Source organism: Podarcis filfolensis (genome assembly GCF_964270895.1).
Source record: "Podarcis filfolensis genome assembly, chromosome: 2".
NCBI classification, from domain to species: domain Eukaryota; kingdom Metazoa; phylum Chordata; class Lepidosauria; order Squamata; family Lacertidae; genus Podarcis; species Podarcis filfolensis.
This window is the reverse complement of record NC_139605.1, coordinates 48,445,826-48,465,644: the sequence shown is the minus strand read 5'-3', so window position 1 is coordinate 48,465,644 and position 19,819 is coordinate 48,445,826. Positions and strand designations below refer to the sequence as shown.

Genomic DNA, 19,819 nt, shown 5'->3' with positions numbered 1-19,819 from the left:
TTATTGCAACTTAAATCTTGGGCCCCGTTTGAAATCTAGCTAAAGGCATGGCTGCTTCCTGTTTCCAGTTGCTGTGGTTACATATGACCCCCCCGTCACACAATTAAACAGGCACAAGTCATGCTCTTTCTGCCTCTCTCCAAACAGTAATACTATTAAGGTTTTGACATGCTGGAGTTTCTTTTGAGGGAGGTAAGGTAAAGAGCTGAAGTGATATTGCGGGGAAAGGCAACAGTAAGTTGTAGCCTGGGGTTTTCATAGGACATAAGAAGACAAAACGAAATTATCTCTAGAGCTGAAAATAGAATTAACAAGACCAGCTCAAGGATATATACTGGAGAGCAGCTGTTCTGGATGTGTGCGAAACAGAGGCATTTACTCGACAATCCCGTTGCATGTACTCATAAACTTCTCATGTCTTGAGCAAGTTCAGTTATCACCTTAATCTTGTTCTCACAAATTCTGTAGATGTTGTACATTTATGCTAGACAAATTGTATTGCCATATCATCATAGTTTTAATATAAAGCATTGCAAAATCCTTTCTTAACACTAGGCAGCCAAATTCCAGCCTTGCTCGGGGTGTGAATTATGAATGATAGTGCATCCCCATGCAATCCCATGTATTTAATGGGGCTTGCTCCTGGGTAAGTGCACATGGGATTACAGCCTGAGGCTGGCATCAGATTTCTAGGAGGGTGTAGGAGAAATGCGTGCCTGTGGGATGTTAGGAAACCTTTTGTTTCTTTTTCGCTGCTGAGAATCATCACAACTTGTTTCCTGCAGAGTGTCTGAATGGATTGGTGGGAACTCTTCTAATGGAAAATCCGGTTGGTCAGAACGGACTCACATATCAAGGGCTTCTGCATGAAACGGGGAAAGTGTTTGGACTCAGAAGCAGACGGCTAAAATTGTTCCTGGATGAAGCGCTGACAGAAGGTAAGCAGAGGGAGTTGTCCTTATGCAACTCACATTTACATTGCTTCATGCTGTGATAAGTCTCATACTGCTCTTAGAGTTTCTTGTTTTTTTTTTAATAAAAAAACTCCTAGATAATTTAATAAAATCTGTCTTAGAACCAAAAAAAAAATATAAAAAAATATCCCAGCATGGTAGAGAGAAGGCTCAGCTACAACCTTTTCCCATTATGTAAATGTCCAATGTGCACAGAAAGATTTTGTGCAGAGGAGCAGTCAGTCATGTCAGCCCCTGCTAGTGTTTCAAACAGTACTGTCTTCACACATCTTTTACGTACACTGGCCTAGTTCTCATTGGGGTGATAAACCAATCTGTTAAGGCAGAGGTTTTCAGCCTTTTTGAGTGCATGCCACCTTTGACCAACTACAGTCCTTCTGCAGCTCTCCTGTGGGATACCTGGTAAAACTTGTGTTGTTTCATCATTCCCTACAATACTAACCATGCCTGCTCGTAAGTAAGCCCTACTGAATTCCTGCCCCCAGCAAAGTACGGGGCTGGGGTTGGATCAAGTCACTTGTGGCCAAAGCAAGAAGTGACAAGTTCTTACCTATTAACATGCCCACTGGTATCTCACCATTAAATGAAGTATATAACAGAATCCCAGTTTGGAAAACTAGAACCTTAAAGCAGAGTTGCCACCACAACAGCTGTTAAGACCAAGCACCAGCAGCGAAGCTTAGAATTCTTCTTTAGCCTGTGGGAAGTGTGTCTTACAGATGTTCACAGCTGCCTATTTGCAGCCCAATCCTATGTGGGTTTATAAAAATTAAGTCCCACTGAGCCCAACCAGATTTACTGCCTAGAAAGTTATGAATACACCATTTAGATTGGCAGCGTCCTCCCCCACTTCCCCCCACTAGCCCTTACAAACCAGGGTTCCAGGTCACCTGTCTCTCTCTCATGACAAGTGAAGGTTTGCTGAACCTCAGTGTCCCAACTCCAGGAGTGTGCCACTTGTATGGGTCCTTCCCCACCCCCTAACACCTTTCCCTTGGGGCCAGCATTAGAAATAAGTAGGAACCCTGCAAGGTCTCCCTGCCTGGGGATCCAGTTACTGCCCTGCAGCTGGTTTAACCACTCACCCCCTCTTACTTTGCACATGGCATGTAGCGAGCAAGGGGGCAGAACAAGACGTGGCTCTGCGTGGGAGGGAAGAGTGTGAAATGACAAGCCTTTTGACCAGTAAATGACAAGTGCAGTTGCATGGTAGGTGGTACCAACTGAGTAACAGCAGTGTCAACCAATTGGAAAGAAGGATAGTTTCCCTCCAATATTGTTCCCCATTCCCCGGTGCTGCCCATGGGTTCCCCCACAACGCCCATGACCATCATTCAAGGTGCCACAGATTGCCACAGTGCATCGTTTGAAAACCACTGTGTTAAGGGGAAAGTGCTGGGTTGTCAGGATCCTGCGATCAACTGCGATCGACCCCCCCCCCCGCGATTGACCAGTAGATCACGATCGACCTGTTGGACATCCCTGATCTACATAATTACAAACAATAGCAAAGTAGTCATAAAAATAAATAAAACACATAACCCTAACCCTAACCTGAACAATTTACACATAAAAATAAAAATAGTTATCACTTAATATCAACAACGACAGCAAAAACTTGGAACAAAACTTTCCCCCAAATACCCCAGTCCTTGCTGGGCAGCAGCCACAGCAGCAGTCCTTATGAGGCCTGTCAGGCCCCTGTCCTAATCAAAACAAAATTAAGATCTGAAAATACAACAGGTGTCCCAGGCTCCCTTAGTGGTATTGTGGAGACTGTTTTCTCTAATAAAGTGGTTACTGTATGCTTATTTAAACACGTAAAAGCATCTGAAATTGAGACATTTTATCTCATTAAACTTAAAGCATTTGAGAAAGGCATAAAACAAAACACAGCAACTTGTGTAAATGGAAAATGAGGCAGTACTTGAAATCTTGATGACCTGAGAAAACGTGAGAGGAATTGAATATTGCATTTTAATGCTAGAACAAAGTTGATTTTCATCTTCTGTCAGTGTTGCAGGGCAGAAAAAAGTTATTACAGTAAATGTTCCATGAAGATTGTCTGACAATTATCTCAGTAAAATGACTGACTTGGTGAAATAACTGACAAACTCTATGATGTATAGTAATTAGATATTGTCCACTTGAAATATGTGAATATCTCATTCAAGAAAATATCCTATTTTTTTTATTCTACTACTACTTGAGGAACTTTTGCTACAGTTAAGCATGTCAGTTAATTCAATCAGGAACATGACGTGAACTTTTTTAAAGTGTGCCGTACATTTAGTAACAAGCACTTTAAAAAGTAAAATGCATTTGTCTTAACAGTAAGAGCTATTGATTTATCATATTGATGAGTGTGTGGATATTAAAATCTAGCATTAAATTGGCAGCGGTTATTTTGAGAATGCTGCCAGTGATCTTGTTTGCATGACGTGGGAAGCCAGACTGTGGCTTGGTTTTGTTCTTTGCTGCAGCTCATTGTTAGGGAGGTGAGCCATGAACCTGGGTTTGGACTACATGCTAAGCCAAACCTTGGAGTAAAAAAGGCAGCGGGGAGGAGAAGCAAAGCAGTTGCAAGCTTGTCTCCAGGAATCTGCATATTCATGCCATCGTTTGGTTTGCAAACCAGGCCAGTGTTAGACATAACCTTTTATTTATTTCATTTACTTGAAGTCTCATGAAAAACATTTTGTAATGAACCGTAATGTAGTCCTCAGAAACTTATGGAGGTGTCTAGGGGAGAAATTGTTGTTGGCTTCAAGCAGGGTTTATGGATAAAATGAAATGGCAGAGCATTTTGAGTGATCCTTCACAATGATGCCACAGATGGATGTTGGTAACAATAATAACAGCCATAGATTTAACTCTGGTAACTGCTGCTTGCCCCTACTTCAGCTGTCAAGCTGGAAGAAGAGATTACTTCCCCATTTTCTGATATATAAGGTATGGTACTCTGCAGTCACAGAGCACCTGAGGCAGGGAGGAGGTGTTGTCTTGCTCTATGTCAAGCAGCTTGAATCTTGCTGCCTCTGTCATTTCAGTTCCTGGCACAAACTAAGAGAGAAAGAAAGACTGTTGACACATCATGATGTATATGCGTGATCTGGGATTCTACTTTGTTAAATGTGCAAGAGCTTCTGAATGCATAGGTTATGGGGTGGGGTCAATAAGTGCAGTCTTGACCCGCTCTGTCTTCACTGTACAGATGATGTTTGTTTGAACAGAGCATGTCATTTTGCTCCAAGCATCGAAGGAGGTTGGACCAGTGAGTGAAATTCCTGCTGTTTGTGCCTTTCTCCAAGGCCCAGCATGAAATGAGGCTTACCCCATCTCATCCCCTATGTTCTTTGCATATATTAGAAAATTCAAGGGACTTTGGTGCTAATTATAGCCAGTCTTTCATAGCATCATGTCTTTAGCATTTTTTCATAGCATCAGCAGTTTTGTTAACAGTTTGAGGTTTGACAGGAGATTTACAACAAAACAATTGCAGCATCATAGTTAATGAAAACAGCATATCTCTTGAAATTTGCATTGCAAAATAGATTGGGGGGGGGAATGAGTTGGGTGTGAAATTCAGGCTCTTATCACAACTACATGGTTCCACTGATTTTATTTTTTATTTTTCCCCAGTTTGTTCAGAGGCATAAATTGTCCAGTTCAACTGAGAGGCAATGGCGCCTTATCTATCCTGGCATAAGATTTGTTGTAAATTGATAAATATCTGCATACAAAATGAGTGAGATACGGACTTCTATAGGTGGAGAGGAGGGTGTGAGACAGCAAACATTTATCAGCTCGGGAATTTAAATGCTAATGGTATTCATGTGGCAGTCTGGTTGTATGAATCTTCTATTACAGTCAGGTGGTGATTTCTAATCCTCTGAACACGATATTCCAGAGGCAGGTTTAAAAGATGATAAATCTTATCTGACACAAACTGTACACCACACTCTCATTTCTGGCATGAGGCTAGCAAATTAATTTTTCAAAAACAGTGAGACTGCAGAAATAACAAAAAGAAAGTGGCTCCACTTGTTTCTAGGGCCCAAAAGAGAGAGAGGGTTCTTTCTACCTGTTGGTCTAGTGCTGAGAAGGTCCAGGTTCTGACTTGTGGCCCTTAAGAAGGCATGAACTCATGAAAAGGGATGAATGGAAGCTTGCCCCATACCTGGTAACAACATTAACATCTGTAGGAAGATCTGGTGGTGCTGGAGGACTAGGTTTTTCTGTCTGTGACATGCAAGTTGGATCTATATGCTGTGTTGGACCTAATATGCTCTTCACCACAGATATCTTTCTGTGCTGCTGTTATGATAACAGCAGAAGCCGAGTGATGTAATTTATCTGTTTATAGATGTTGTGTCTACCCAGGGTGACAGAACTCATTAAAGCATGCTGAAACCAATGTCAGGATGGCCAGCTTTGCTTTATGAAGCAATTGTGCTCATATTGCAATGGGAATCATTTGCGGCTATGATTTGTTTGCTGCAGGCTTATCTTGTGTACTGGCATATTGCTAACTACACACTTTAAATAAGTAAATTCAGAGGCAGGTTTTATGCTTCTACCTTCTGTATCTTTCAGTTCATTTTCTATCAGTTTCAGCTGGACTGTTCTTTAGGGCTGGGCTATATCAGCTTTTCAACATCCCAGTGTATCACCAAGCCAAACATCACGGTCTGGTGATATATTGCAGGGTTGAAAAAACAAGCTGCATTGGCCTCAGCCCACCCCCACCCCCAGCTGAGCATTAAACTGCTCCTGCCCCCCAGTTGAGCAAGCCCCATGTCTCTTTGGTTCCCAGGTCAAGTATTGGGGCTGGCTCAGCTAGGGGAGCGGGAGCAGTTTAAAGAAGCCAAGGGAGGACTAAGCTGTATCAGCCCTGCAATACAGCTTGCTCCTCCCTCTGCGGTATGAGGGGTAGAGCGATGGCAGTTTCACCTGGCAGTATATCGCAGGCAAAACAGCTGCTGCTCCTGAGTACCTCTGCTGCCAGCAGCCTGATGTTGCAAGCGGCGCTGGTAGCAGAGGGACTTAGGAGTGGTGGCGGTTTCACCTGCAATATACCACCAGGTGAAGCTGCCTTCACATTCTCTCAATACATCGCCTAGGCCTACTGTCATCTGAGTCACCACCTGAATTATTTCCATAACACAAATTGAAAAACATTAAAACTTCAAGTATAATGTTTGAGGAAACAAGTGCTATATTTGAAGTGGCATATTCTTTAGCTTTTTAAGAGGATTCCTAATTTTGTTTTTTGGACTGCAAAATGGAGATGAGCTTTAGCTTATAGATTGCTTGTTTAATTTTTCAGGTAAAGGATCAGCCCACTGCAAAATTTAGGTTGGGTCTTAACCACACTGAGGTGCAACTCTACAGCTGGCCAAAGGCCAGATGAGGCTCCATAGGAAGTGCTGTGAGTGCCACAGCTGCCATGAGGACTGGCAACGTTGCCATGGAAAGTAACCACATCAGCCAGCCCATTCACTCCACATAATCTCTTCTATTCAGAGGTTACCAACGAGGGAAGCAGACTCAATGTTTCCGCTCATATGCCATTAAGGTGACACATATATCAGGCCTATAACTGATCCAGGTGGATGCACCTGTTCGCTGTCTGGGTTTACCAGTACATCTATCTTGTAGATTCCTGGTGACGCTTTCAGAGTAGCTTGATGTCAATGTTAAGATAAAAAGGACTTGCTGTGACCCAGGCATGTGTCTCTGACACCAGGGCAGAATTGGAAAGGTCGGGAACATTAATATAAAACCTGTTACGGTACACATAGAAGTCCTCATTTTGATTTTGATTGACACCTAACAAATAAATTGTAACTCTTGTTCTAGATGATTGCAAATCTAATTCCATATTTTTCTTTGATACGATCTTCAATATGATAAAGCTTCATTAAGAAAAAAACTGTTACTTTGTTGTAATACAAAAACCTGATTTATTTTTTTAAATGTCTGTTATATGAGATGGATTGTTTTTATGCCCTGTGTATGTTGCGACCCAGCCTGGCACCACTGGGTCATGAACGGTAGGATGCAAAATTTAAAAATAATGTTCAATGTTCTCTTTTCTTTCAGAGATTACAAGGAATACCTCCATGAAAACTTTAAATACGAAGACGGTGTATGTTCATGCTGCACCAACAACAGCTGAATGTTGAACAGTTTGGACATTTTCATGGAGAAATCTGATTAGCAATTGGGATAGAATCCCCAAAGTGTTTAGGGTGATTTGAACAACAGGAGCGCTACACGGAATGTGTTTCTATCAGTGCATGTGTAATATGCTGCTTTAGGTTAAAATACAGTGATTTTCATTATGTTATGAGATATTTAAAAGCTATGCAGAGTAATACCCAGTCTCAAATACTCAGAAGGATCTATGCAGTGGCCTGAAAGAAATTGAGATGAGTACCTCAGTATTGCTGTTCTGTCTGTTCTTTATAGAGAGGCTATCTTCAGTTTTTCAAATGTTTCTGTTTCTGCAATATTCTTACTATGCTATGTTGGCTTGAACCCTAATTAAATAAGAGTAACCTGATGTATTTTAAGCAGTGCTGACAGGCTATTCATGAAGTATGTATTGACACACATTCTCTAATATCCATGATTTTGAACAATAAATTGCTTTATCTAGATGGCTGCATTACTTGATTTAATGGTTAACTAAAGAAACACTCTGCTTGTCTTAAAGAGGAGTGTTGGAGGGCCATGGATACCAAGACTGTAGCTAGGTATATATTGTTTGGTTGGTTTTGTTTTTTTGCCAAGTAGGTTTGATAGAATTTAGTGTGCTTTGCTTTTGCTGATTTTTAAAAAATGCTTTCACTTTGTGAATATTTCTTGATTCTGAAGATGGAGCAAAAAAATAAATAAATTTGATTGGCATCGTGAATTCAGAGCCAGGGGGTTGGTGGTGGAACGACCATGCATGGTCAGAAGGAAAAGAGGGAGCAGACTTGGAGGAGGAGGTGCCAGAAGCTGAAGAGGCAACAGGGTTTATTGAGCAGGAAGAGGCTGGGGCAGAGAGCAGTCCGGGCTCAGAAGCAGAAGAGGAGGGGACCCAATAGGCAGCTATGAGGCAGGCTGCTGAAGAAGTCAGGGCGTATCCCCCTCCTGCTGCAACCAGCTCACCTTCCCCCTGGTCTCCCATTACATGCAGAGAAATGGAGAGGGTGGAGCAATGAGATACAAGATACCAGAGCCATAGACTGTTGGGGAAGGAACCAGGGGAGGAGCCTTAGAGAGCGGTGGAAAAGCAAGGACCTCCAGTCCTTGCAGCTGCCTCATTGGGGGCAAGACCTCCTGGGAAGAGTCACTAGGCCTGCACTGTTTTGGCTGCCTTGAATAAAGAATTCACTAACATTGGTGTCTTTTTTATTGCTGATCTACTCCTGGCTCTGGCTCCTTACAGATCGCCCTGCTGGGTGTTGCAGCAGGCTGGTGGGATGCGGCAGCTATGGTTGGAAAAGGACACAGGGGTCTGCAGTGTTGTCTGCTAACCCAATAAGTCAGATGGGCTGCAGCTGTGGATAGGAGTGGAGGCAGGTGGGGAGAATTTAAAGGATAGGGAGAGCTGCGGTTGGGGAAAACAGACAGGCAACAAGCAACACAGGGAGAGAAGCAACAAACTTGCCCTAGGCCTCTTTCCCCTCAAGCTAGTATGTTTCTTGGGTGGAGCATTGTCTGTCCAGTGTCCACCCCTGCAGATCAGCCTAGCCCAAAGGCTTTCAAGAGGAGGCTGGCAGCAACAAACAGGAAGGCCGCTTCAGCAGGACAACAAATGGAAGGTATGTTTATTGCTTATTTAGCCACAGAGGCCAATTACTCTCCTGTTATGCAGGTCTGTTTACCTTGTTCTAAGGAGCTGCAGCTCCAGACCGGGTGCAGTAGAAGCCCAGGCTGTTTGACTTACCCATTTGGGACCACAACTGGGAGAAAGCATAGTTGAAGTCTGCATAGAAGGCTCTTTATCTTCAGGGAGGAGGATGTGGAGATATACTTAACTTAGATAAACTGTGGTGAGGGGGCTCTTCCACAAGCAGCAAGGCAACTATTGGACGAAATTAATTTTGTCATTGAAGATGAATCGCTTGTTTGGAAAAAATTGTTGTCAATAAAAGGAGCATAGAACAATTTGCAAGTATCCAAACACTTTGAGAATTTAGCATGCAACTTCTCTAATATAAATAAGTATGTCAACAGTGGTCTGCTTTTCTGTGACACTAGATCTTGGATTAATGGCAAACTTATTTTGCTGTAATGACCAGGATTTTCACTTTTTGAAATACAGCAAATCTGCATGCCTATAGACTGCCGTTTTATTAACTTTGTGATTTAATAAACCCGTGAACATGAAACTGATAAGGTGTGGGACACACTTTAACTTTTTAAAAGAAAATTATTGCACACTATTTTTTTTTATAAAAAAGCTCCATTAGCCATACACATGCTATTCAGATGAGGCAGAACTGTTGTGCATTGAATATGGCTTCAAAGTAATGCTGGCTTGGAATTACCAGGGTTACCAGCGGCAAGAGATAATCCGTAACAAAACCCTTTACTGACTCAAAGTACATATGATGCTGCTACTTGCCAAAAATAGACTTTACCCTGTAGAACAGAATACCTTAAATGGAGCAAATCCTTCAAATTACATCCAGTATAAAATACATCCAAAACTGGCTCCCCAGATTTTTACCCGAGATAAGTAGCTGGTATGCTCTTCAATGAAAAATAAACCCCCAAACATCTGTTTAATTTTATTCTCTGTGTCCACTGGTTTTTTTTATTATTATTCTGATGGCTTCAGTGAGAAGCACAATGCTAATGCTATATGAAACATTAATTTACTCTGAGAGCAATATCCTTTCTGAATTTCGACATGTTGGAGGACAGGCTAGGATAGAAGGAACCTGATGATGCCAGTTAGATTCTGGGTGTTATACTATAAATAGTGGTAGCATATAGGAGACCTGAAGTGGGGCCTCTACCCTTCCGGAGATGGGAGCAAGGAATGGGGTTGTGTTCAAAGAAATGTGAGTGCTGTTAGCACTGTTCTTTTAACATTGAAATACCAACAGTGTCCGTGGTCCTGTATACAAAATGGGGGCCACCTCAAACATGGGAAGCTGCTGCTTATTTTCTTCTCCTCAATGTATATAAATACATTGGTTATGATCATGTGGAGAAAACTCACACATGTTCCCAATGACTAGGAAAAGTCCCTTCCCAAGGCTGCTGGAAGTTATATTTTAAAAAATGTGGAATCGCCCACCAGAGGGTTTTTGTTTTGTCCCCAAATAACCCAAGTGTAACCGTAGCATCTCTGGGAGGAGATTCAGAAAATTGGGCCCATAATAATAAATGATAATATAAGTAATGATAATAATCCTCTCCTGGCAGATATGGGCTATACATCTGAGCCATGGGGGACTATGACTCCCCTAAGGACCCCCGTAACAGGGATGTTTTGTGGGCATTAAAAACAAAAACAGTAGATTCTGCAGTTAATGTGATGCTTGCAAGCCACCTTGAAGATCTTATGGGTGAAAGGCAAGATGAAATCTTTTAGATAAATACTGGAAGTTTGCTGACTTCTGCACCAGGTCCAGAACTGATGGCTATAGATCTGCGGTGGCTTGCAGAGAGTGTTTGTTGCTGTTGGTATTTTACACCCATGTTCAGAGACTTAAATTTGATGGCCCACTTGACAAGGCATTGTGAGGAAAGATGAGCAGGATGCCAGAAGGTCTCTCCCACCCTTCTATCATAAATGCTTCACTTTAGTGGGGGTGGGGGCATGGCTGTAGCTAGGGCATGGTGAGGTGGGCCCCCACCAGGGGCGCAGGCAAGGAGGGGGCGCAAAATCGGCTAAAATATGTACATAAATATGTCTATAAATAAAAATATTGATTATTGCCTCATAAGAAAAGGGTTTAAATAGAGGATGAATTGAATGGGTGGAGGGGTGGTTGGAGGAGAGGCGGAAAGAAGAGCTAATTTGTCTGTGACTAGGGGGTGCAATCTGTATGGTTCTGCCAGGGGCGCAAGATCACCTAGCTACTGCTGGGTGGGGGGATAGAGTATGTGTGTGTATTCTGAATTGCTACAACCTTTTAAATGTCACCTGTTTCCTTATTCCGTGCAGTGAATTTTGTATTCATATTATATATGTATGGGAGGCAAATGTTCCAACCTTCAGATGGAGCTGGAAGGTGCTTCTCCTCTCATTTCAGTTGCTATGCTAATTGAGAGCAATGCAAGGCTGAGAGGCTCTCATTTCAAGTGACAGCGCTGCACAAGGGCTCATCTTTCAAGGAAGCCAAAGGCTGTCTTTCTTGTCAAGAAGCATCTTCTGCTAGCAATCTGAAAGAGGCTCTGTGGGTTAAGCTAAACTCACCCCATAGTTCTCAGGTACAAACAGCTACAAAAGGAAACCTTTTAAGAAGCCATTCTGCTTGGGTCTGGGGCTGCTATGCTGAAAGATGCAACAAAGGAACCAGCTTCTCCTCTTTGTGCTGCTTTTTAGTTGCTAGACATCCAAAGAAATGCCTTTTCTTCTCATGTGTCACACAAGTGCAGGGCACAACCACTTACCTGGGTTTCTCAATTAACATTTTACAAAGCAAGGGTAAAAATATTAACACGGATAAGTGTTGCAAGTCGACTGTTGCAAGGTTCAGCTGCTTCTGGGTCTGAAAGTAATGTAGACCATTTCTTTCCACTCAGATGAGAGCTTATCCATTTCAAACCTCTGTGTGTTATCATGAAACTTATAAGAGGGAGAGGGGCTCATTAAGAACCAGTGCAATGACATTTTGCTAGACCAAATAGCTAATCCTATATAATATAGAACAGCAGACTGATGGTGTGGACCATTATATATCCAAAATAGCAGCACCCATGTACAAAAGAGATGTATCAGCAAGCCTAGGGGAACCCCAAGATACAGGGAAATGTTTTTTAAAGGTGGGTGGCTTTGGGAGAAGCCATGGCTGTTTAAAGTGGTATCATAGCACTTTAAATGTATGGTGTGAATGTGGCCTAAGTAAGGATATTTGTTTCTAGTCCAAATTCATTCTCCCATATATACTGTTGTAGTTAGAGATCTCAGAGAAGACTCTACCTATACAGACAAATCAAGATCTCACAGCAAATGAAACTGATCTGCAGAAAACACAACTTGAAAAAAAGGAGACAATGCACTTATTTTTGTAAATCAAGAAATCTTTAATTAATTATTTATTTTTTTGAAAAAAGATTTCAACTTAAAGTGTAAAACCTATTTTGAACTGGCATTTCTCCAAAGTTGCATTCTTATAGCTACATTAGAAGAAATACTAATAAATTACGTTAGACATTTTTATTTATTTTCCCATTTTTAGGTTTTCTTCCCTGCTCACTCCTTCCAGGAAAGAATACAATTATCTTATCTCCTGGGTTCTCCTGAAATGTGCCAAAGCCTTTTTTCCTCCCCTCCCCTCCCCTTCTCCTTAACTTAACCTACTTCCTATTTTTTGTCAGTGCCCTCCATGTGTTCACCTAGATTAGGACTGAAAATAGTTACTTGAACTGCCCTGAGATTCTTTAGGATTTACGTGCTTCAATTAACCTTCTCTCAAGAGGTGCGTGTTGTGTGAATCAGCTCTCTTGCCCCATTGTTGCCGCTTCCATTTTGGACATGATTCTCTCTCTCTCTCTCTCTCTCTCTCTCTCTCTCTCTCTCCCCCCTCTCCCCGTTGCAGAAAATACTTCAAGCACCAGGCATGCCCTTGTTGTTGTAAGCGTTTTTTGCTTTCACTCCTGGCAGCATTCCCATGACCTTTTCTGTTCACTTTTTAACTGATGCAATAATACAGCATCCCATCCTTCTCATCTCATTGAAATATAAACTGCATCCAGCAGCCTGGCAGAGCTGAACTATGCTGAACAAGCCCTTTGCTCCTGATGGAAGAGCATTAGGCACTGAGAGAGGGCAGGGAGGAATGAAATAACTTTGGCTATTGGACCTCTGTGAATTATGCAGCAAGAGGAAAGAAGTGGGAGCATGGCCCGCAAATGATGAGGTTGTTAGAGGGGGCAGGGGAGAGACTGGTAGGGCATGGGCTCAATGAAAGAAGAGGTCCACATGGTGTGCCCACTCCATCCTCCTCTGTAGGCATCCAGATTTTAAAGTTAGTCCTGATCTTGGGCGAAGTGGTCTGACAGTTGTAGTTCACCATGAAGTTGTTACAGTAAGTCATAGAGAGACTTGGAGCAGCACTGAACAGATGCCAGTTTCACAACAACCGTGTTTACAGAGGTGCAAAAAACTACGGCAAGCTGCCTCCTCTGGTTCTGGTGCAGGTCAAATACATGCACCTTCGCCTCCCTCGTTCTTCTTAGATTCAGGCAAATGGTTTGGGCAGCTTGGAAGGACCTTCACACATTTTAGTACAAATTTCTCTTCAAGCACATTTTTGTATACAGTTTTAATTGATGTACACATTTTTGCAAGCAGTTGTCACAAGTTATTGTTCTTATATTTTTGTGATTTACTACAAAGTATTTTGTTTGAAAGTGACTCACAATCTTAAAAAAGCAAACAATACCAACATCAAAATTCATCAAAAGATTTAAAACACTATTAACTAAAAATCCTGGTGCAGCGCTCATCTCGCTTCAAGCCCCTGCGGTAATATAAAAGTGACACATCCCAAACCATCCAAGTAAAAGAAGAACACCGACGTATTAGGTGTTCCACTAAAACTTCCCCTAAAACAATGCATTTTTGTATGCTATGTTCACTAGTATATTAATTTTTATGGGCACCTTCCCTGAATATCTGCACGTTTGTGAACATTTTTTAAAAATATACATTTTTATTAGTTTTTACATATATTTCCAAACAGAACATATCTCATCTCATCTTATACAATATTTTGGCTATTTTAGCCTGAGACTTCCATCAACCACGTCTAATGATTTTCAAACCTCATCTCTTAATCTTACATTTGTTATCCTATTACTTTTAATAATCCATAACTTAAAATACATTCTGATAAATCTTTTCTGCAATATTTCATATAGTTCTCCTTACAAAACTTATTGTAGTCCTATAAGCGTAGTCAGTTGGTTATAGTTGTCTTTCAGATAACTCATATATTGACTCCAATCTTTCAAGAATTTCTGGTCCTGCTGGTTTCGTATTCTCCCTGTCATCTTATCCAATTCTACGTAATCCAACAATTTCACCTGCCATTCCTCATTTGTGAATATTTTTTGCTTGAAGATTGCAAAATTCAGATAAATGTGACTTTCAAAGGAAAGTTGTGTTTGAATTCTCATATTGTTTTGGGAAGTGAAAGTTTGATAGATTCTCCATTAAATGTGAATTGAAGTGAATTTCTTCTCCAATCATAACATAAATTGAGCTGGTCCCTGTCTGTTCCCTTTCTTTCAAGAAATGTCTCCCCAGAAATCTCTAATGATCAATAGGAAAGCTAGGGTATTGTGTGTGAATAAACCACTTTTTTGTATGCATTTACCTATATAGAGAAACTGAGGAGTGAATCAGTAGGAAATCCATGTAAAATTATCTTCAAAGTGGACAAATAGGAGTCAGACCTTCTGATTCCAGTCCTTTTCACCCTGCGCCCAGGCTGAGTATTTGTGAAAGAGAACATTCAGATGAGCAAAGCAAACAAGATGTTTGCTAGTGTTTAAAATGCTTGTATAGTTAGGTGACTGATTTCTTCCACCCAGCCTCTAAGTTACCTATTAATATGAGTTACAAAGAAACCCAACTATGCTGAGTTTTGTTTGCCGCTGTTCTATGTTTACTGACACTTGAGTTTCTTTGTAAGAGTTACTTGGTATAAGAGGTAGTGGGGTGTGTGTGTGTGAGAGAGAGAGAGCGAGAGAGAGAGAGAGAAATACACACACATAGACTTTTCACAATGGCAGAGCAGAAAGAAAACCCACATACTTTTCATTTTGTGTCATTAATTTATGTCATCAATTATATAGGTTAATGCTTAACATTGACAAAAAGGCATTTGACGAGTTGTATACTTTGGTGTAAAAATGGTCTAACTTTTAAAAAACTTCCTAACCTTTTTCTTTAAAAATCATCACTTTCTGAAAAATGGAAAATAAGATAAAACGAATAAATAAGGAAACAACTTTAACATAGTGATCTATCTTTAGTGCTAATTTTATTCTTCAGCTGTGCTGTGACTGAAGAGGGTGCGCCTCCAGTTATCTTAGGTTTCTCCTCCATTAAAAATGTTTGCATAACCAATATAATTACAGTGTTTATGTAACTAGTGCAGGGGGGGGGTATCTCATTTTAGTGTGCTATGGTTGCAATTAATCTCAATCTTCCTCTGCCCAGGATCCTAATTAGGGGTCATGGGTGTCTGCAGAAGATAAGAATTGAAATTCCTTGAAGGTGTAATTAATGATCAAATAAAATAATATCTGGATACTTATTTCTATTAAGCCTCTGTTGTGGAGATCAGGGAATTCTGTAGAACTTGCCCTAGTTTTTCACTTTCTTCTCAATTTTCTCACTGGTTTAAATTACAGCAATAAAATTCTTCTACAAAGTAAGCTCTGGGAGACATAACTTATTCTATTTGATGGGACAGGACCACCAAACACCTGCATAAATGTATCTACAGAGTACACATTTTTAGGCTAATAATTTTCAATCATTTGCAAGACCCACAACTTGCATATCAAACACAATGAGAAATCGCTTTCAGAGAAGGAGGACCTGGCTGCAACTTGTATTAAGCAACTATTGGTATAGCTGAAATGCCCTTGTGAAAGAGCCAGTGTTAGTTATGCAACTGCCAATTAATACTGTATGCACTTAATTTCCTTCTCACCCAGTGGCAGATCTTGGGGTCTCAAATTTCAGTGGCACTCTGTGCAACACCAAAATTCGGCACCCAACCTGCCTCTTGCCTTCCATTCTATATCATAGTTACTGCGCCTCTACAGTGTGCCCAGTGAGACCCAACCGACCGTGCTCCCCTAAATCTGCCTCTGTTCTCACCTCGCTGTCTATATACCCCCCAACACTTATGCCATTATAAAACTTGTTATCCTTTAAGGTGTGATTAAACATTTTAGCTTTTGGGGAGGGAAGCAAAGAAAATGCATTTAAAAGGTCTTTGGAACACATAATCATTAATACCAGCAAAGATGATCACCTGCACAGGTCTACTTGTCTGGCATAGAAGCCAATATGGCAGAAGAGGAAAGCAATCTAGCACAAGTGAGGTGGAGTGGTGGCACTAGCACTCAGAGTTGCTTTATGGTGGTAAAATGCTTATTGTTTAGGTTGCTGTGGAAAACCACCAGAGCAATGTCTGTTTTCTGATTGACACAGGGGGACAGAGGACAATCCTCGATCCACTCTACTTTAAAATTCCAGTTGATGGAAGCACTGCTCACGTAAAGGTTGCTGCTTCCATTTTCTTCTCTGTATGATGTGATCTCACAAAACTAGCTAATGTTACAGTGTCAGTACTTCTCCTCCTCTCGGGTTGCTGTTGATGACCAGCGCTGCAGAAGGTAATTATCATGGGAAGAAATCTTTCCATTGTTCAGTGCTAGTTTTTCTTTCACCAATTGCATAATGCCGAGGATCAAATGGCCATTGCTGTGACAGGCACTTGCATCTCTTCAACTGCTCCTCTTAACAAACTCCTCCCATATGATGCTCCTGGTTCCCAACCCCGTTCCCAACCAATATAGAGTATGCTGGACCGCAGTGCCACTTCTCTTAGCACTTCATATATAGTATGAGGACCATCAGCAACTTAGGCTTTGTGCACACCATACATTCAAAGCAAAAGCAGCATCTATATCTGTATCTCCCTATTAAGCCTTAGAATGTTGCCTCCACATTTTGCTTTGTGACTTTCTTTGCAGATGTATGATTTACTTACTTTTTAAAATGAAAGCTAAGAGTCTAGGACCTCTAACTGGGGGGGGGGTGTCAAGTGGGGAGGGAATGAATGTAAATATGAGCTAGATTTTTTGGGGGGAGGTTCAATTGTCAAACGGACTTAATTCAGTTTCAGTTCACCCAGCAATTATGGGAACTGCTTACAGGTGTAAGATTTCTTTAACTAGTTCAGTGCACTTCATTGAAATGGACTAGTTCATTCCAAGCACTCAGTATGGTTGAAAGTCTTCTTGATCAAATGCTCATGCTTGTATTTTGTTAATATGATTTGTACTCACGATTCCTTTGCACAAGTTTCTAATGCATTAGGCTTAGACAAGACAAAACCAAACTAGAGTAGGGCAAATTAAAAACACAGATTTGTTAGGAAGACTTCCTCAAGTTTAACACAACTGAATCAAGATTTTCCTTCTTTCTTGCTTGTGGATGAAGGCTCAGAGAGATACTGCAGTATATTTACTAATACTCTTCCTTATTTGTTCCACCTGCTCCTCCTGCGTAAATTGCTTGTGTCTATTCCATTTTGGCAGTCTGTCCAGCTTGAGAAGCTGTTATTGTACTGCAAAAAATGTATTTATTTTTATATAGGCATTTCTATCCTGCCCATGCAGTGTCTTATGCACTACGCAGGGTAACTTACAACAAAGCAAGACTACAATATCATATAGAATAATGCATTCAAGAAAAATACACTAAAATATAAACAAAGTTAGGAGCTGCGGGTTCAGGATCATGTTTCGAAAAAACACCAGTGCTCAGCAAGCAAAAGCTTTCCAAATTAAATATGTATTTACCAGCTAGCAAAAGACAACAGGATGAGGTGTTTCACAGTGTTGGTGCAGGCACTGAAAAGTCCCTGTCTCTTGACATTGTCAACTGTGCATGCACCCTTGGTTTACCGTGTTACCATGATGAGAAGGCTGCAGTCACATAAATTACAATGAAAGTTATGCATTATAGTTGGACAGTGATTTAGTGATGTTTTACTTGGTTACTGCCCAGATTGGTAGCTTTCCAATTTCTTTGGGAGTTTCTATGAGTGTTTGTGACATCAGTGATAGAGTGGCTAGAATAATAAGCTTAGTTCTGAGGCCAAGTAGTAGCTTGCATTACTGCTTAAGCTGACATTTTAAAACATTAACTTGTGAATTTACAGCTTAAATACCTAACCCTGTTTCCAGTGCAGCCAAGTAGTACATCTCTCCTATTAATCAGAACGTTCAAATTATTTGCAGCTACCAGCTCTCTTCCCCTCCATCACAGTTTTATTCTTTTCCATAAGAAAAAACTCCATAATTCATAGTTTTATTCTTTTCCATAAGAAAAAACTCCAAAATCCACTGTTGAGTAATATCTTTATTGGGAACAGCCAAAATTTTTCAAAAGTGTGGCAAGCTTTTGAGGTCTAGAAGTTTTCATCAGACAAAATAAGCTGATATAGTAGCCATGAACATAGCTTGCAAAGGCCAAATCTGTGCTATACATTGAAAGCAGTATCATACCACTCAAATATTTATAATTTCCCCCAAAGAATCCTGAGAGTTGTTTAGAAACCCCAATGTCATGAGTCCCAAAGAAGCATTGTGAGGGGGCTGGTTAGGATGCTAGGAACTCTATGAGGGATAAACTGCAGTACCCAGAATTCTTTGGGAGAGAGTATGTTCTAAATGTGCTTTAAATGCATAATGTGTACACAGCCAGAATAAGTTGAGTTCAAAATTTCAGAAGAAAATGGAGGGAACACAAGGTTGCTGTTTTTAATTCCCGTTCTTTGCAAAGAGAGGTCTGGAGGCTTTATCAATTATACTCAGGTCAACAACAATGGTTGTCAGGAATGGTATGCGTAGGGATCCCAGAAAGCAGGTGTGTGTGGTGAGGGAGACTAGTAAAGTGGTTGGTTTATCAGCTTGGGTACTTTCAGGGAATACGAGGTAAGTGGCAATTCTATAAAATGGTCTGATTGAACAGCCATCAAATTCAGCGCTACATCTGCATCTGGAGGGACATCCGCACGAACTAAACCTGCAGATACAAATTCAGATCCTGTAAAATATATATTTTATATGTGGTTTTAGTTCCTTAGACTATTATCTACTCTGAGACTTTGGGAAAGGGTCATATACAGCTGAAAATAAAGCAGGTGAGGATGGGTGTAGAGAAAATCACATCTGAACAGCAAACAGAATCCTAATTTTTGCAAATTTTGATAGCCTGGGTTAATATGTGAAATTCCTGTGGGTCATATTGAGAAAAGATCAGATAAAAACAAGGGGGGTGATTTGAGTATAGGATGGTGATTTGTTTTCTGAGAGCTGAGGCTCTTGTTTATAAATGATTTCTACTGTTATATTTTTGTATAGCCGTGTAACAGTGAGATTAAAGATTACCTGCCACTTCTCGTTTGCATTTTCTTGTTGAAATACACCAGTACCACATCCTTTATCTTATCAAGTGTTCTGACACAGCTATTAATAAGTCTTCAGGGTTTCTTAAGGATCTGATTCTATCGTGCACCAAAGAAATCACAAGCTTGCTGCTCGTTTTTCTTACTAGCATCTCCTTCCTCAGCACACTGAGTTGGATCCAGACTTGGGCTCCCACTGGTCAGAGCATGTCCTGAATGGATGTTCCCACCAGCAGAGTGGAGGACCCTCTTGAACAGCATGGGAGGTGGCACTATAGACTGCTGAGGAAGTGGGGAATTGGAAGAAGTTGCCTTCTCCATCAGTGATGTGCGATCCATGGACTAGTGGAACTATGCTAGTTCCTTTAATGTTCCCAGCAGGACCTTTCCATGTATTTGCTTAGCCAGTGTCTCCAGGCTCTGTGTATGTGTGTGCATGCACCCCCCCCC

The 19,819-nt window shown here is 41.0% G+C and overlaps 1 protein-coding gene and 1 long non-coding RNA gene across 6 annotated transcripts in view; one reads left to right on the top strand and one right to left on the bottom strand.

Annotated features, from left to right (window-relative positions):
• Window positions 1–7,639, top strand: part of IARS1 (isoleucyl-tRNA synthetase 1) — a 97,224-nt gene extending 89,585 nt beyond the window's left edge. For all 5 annotated transcript variants that reach the window (XM_083603263.1, XM_083603260.1, XM_083603262.1 and 2 more), the window contains 2 exons: window positions 786–938; window positions 7,080–7,639. In XM_083603263.1, coding sequence (XP_083459389.1) covers window positions 786–938; window positions 7,080–7,162 — 236 coding nt within the window. In that variant the 3' untranslated portion in view covers window positions 7,163–7,639. The remainder of the gene's footprint in view (window positions 1–785; window positions 939–7,079) is intronic.
• LOC310757877 overlaps window positions 1–19,819 on the bottom strand; it is a 518,075-nt gene that overhangs the window by 92,104 nt on the left and 406,152 nt on the right. The gene's annotated exons all lie outside the window — the stretch shown is intronic.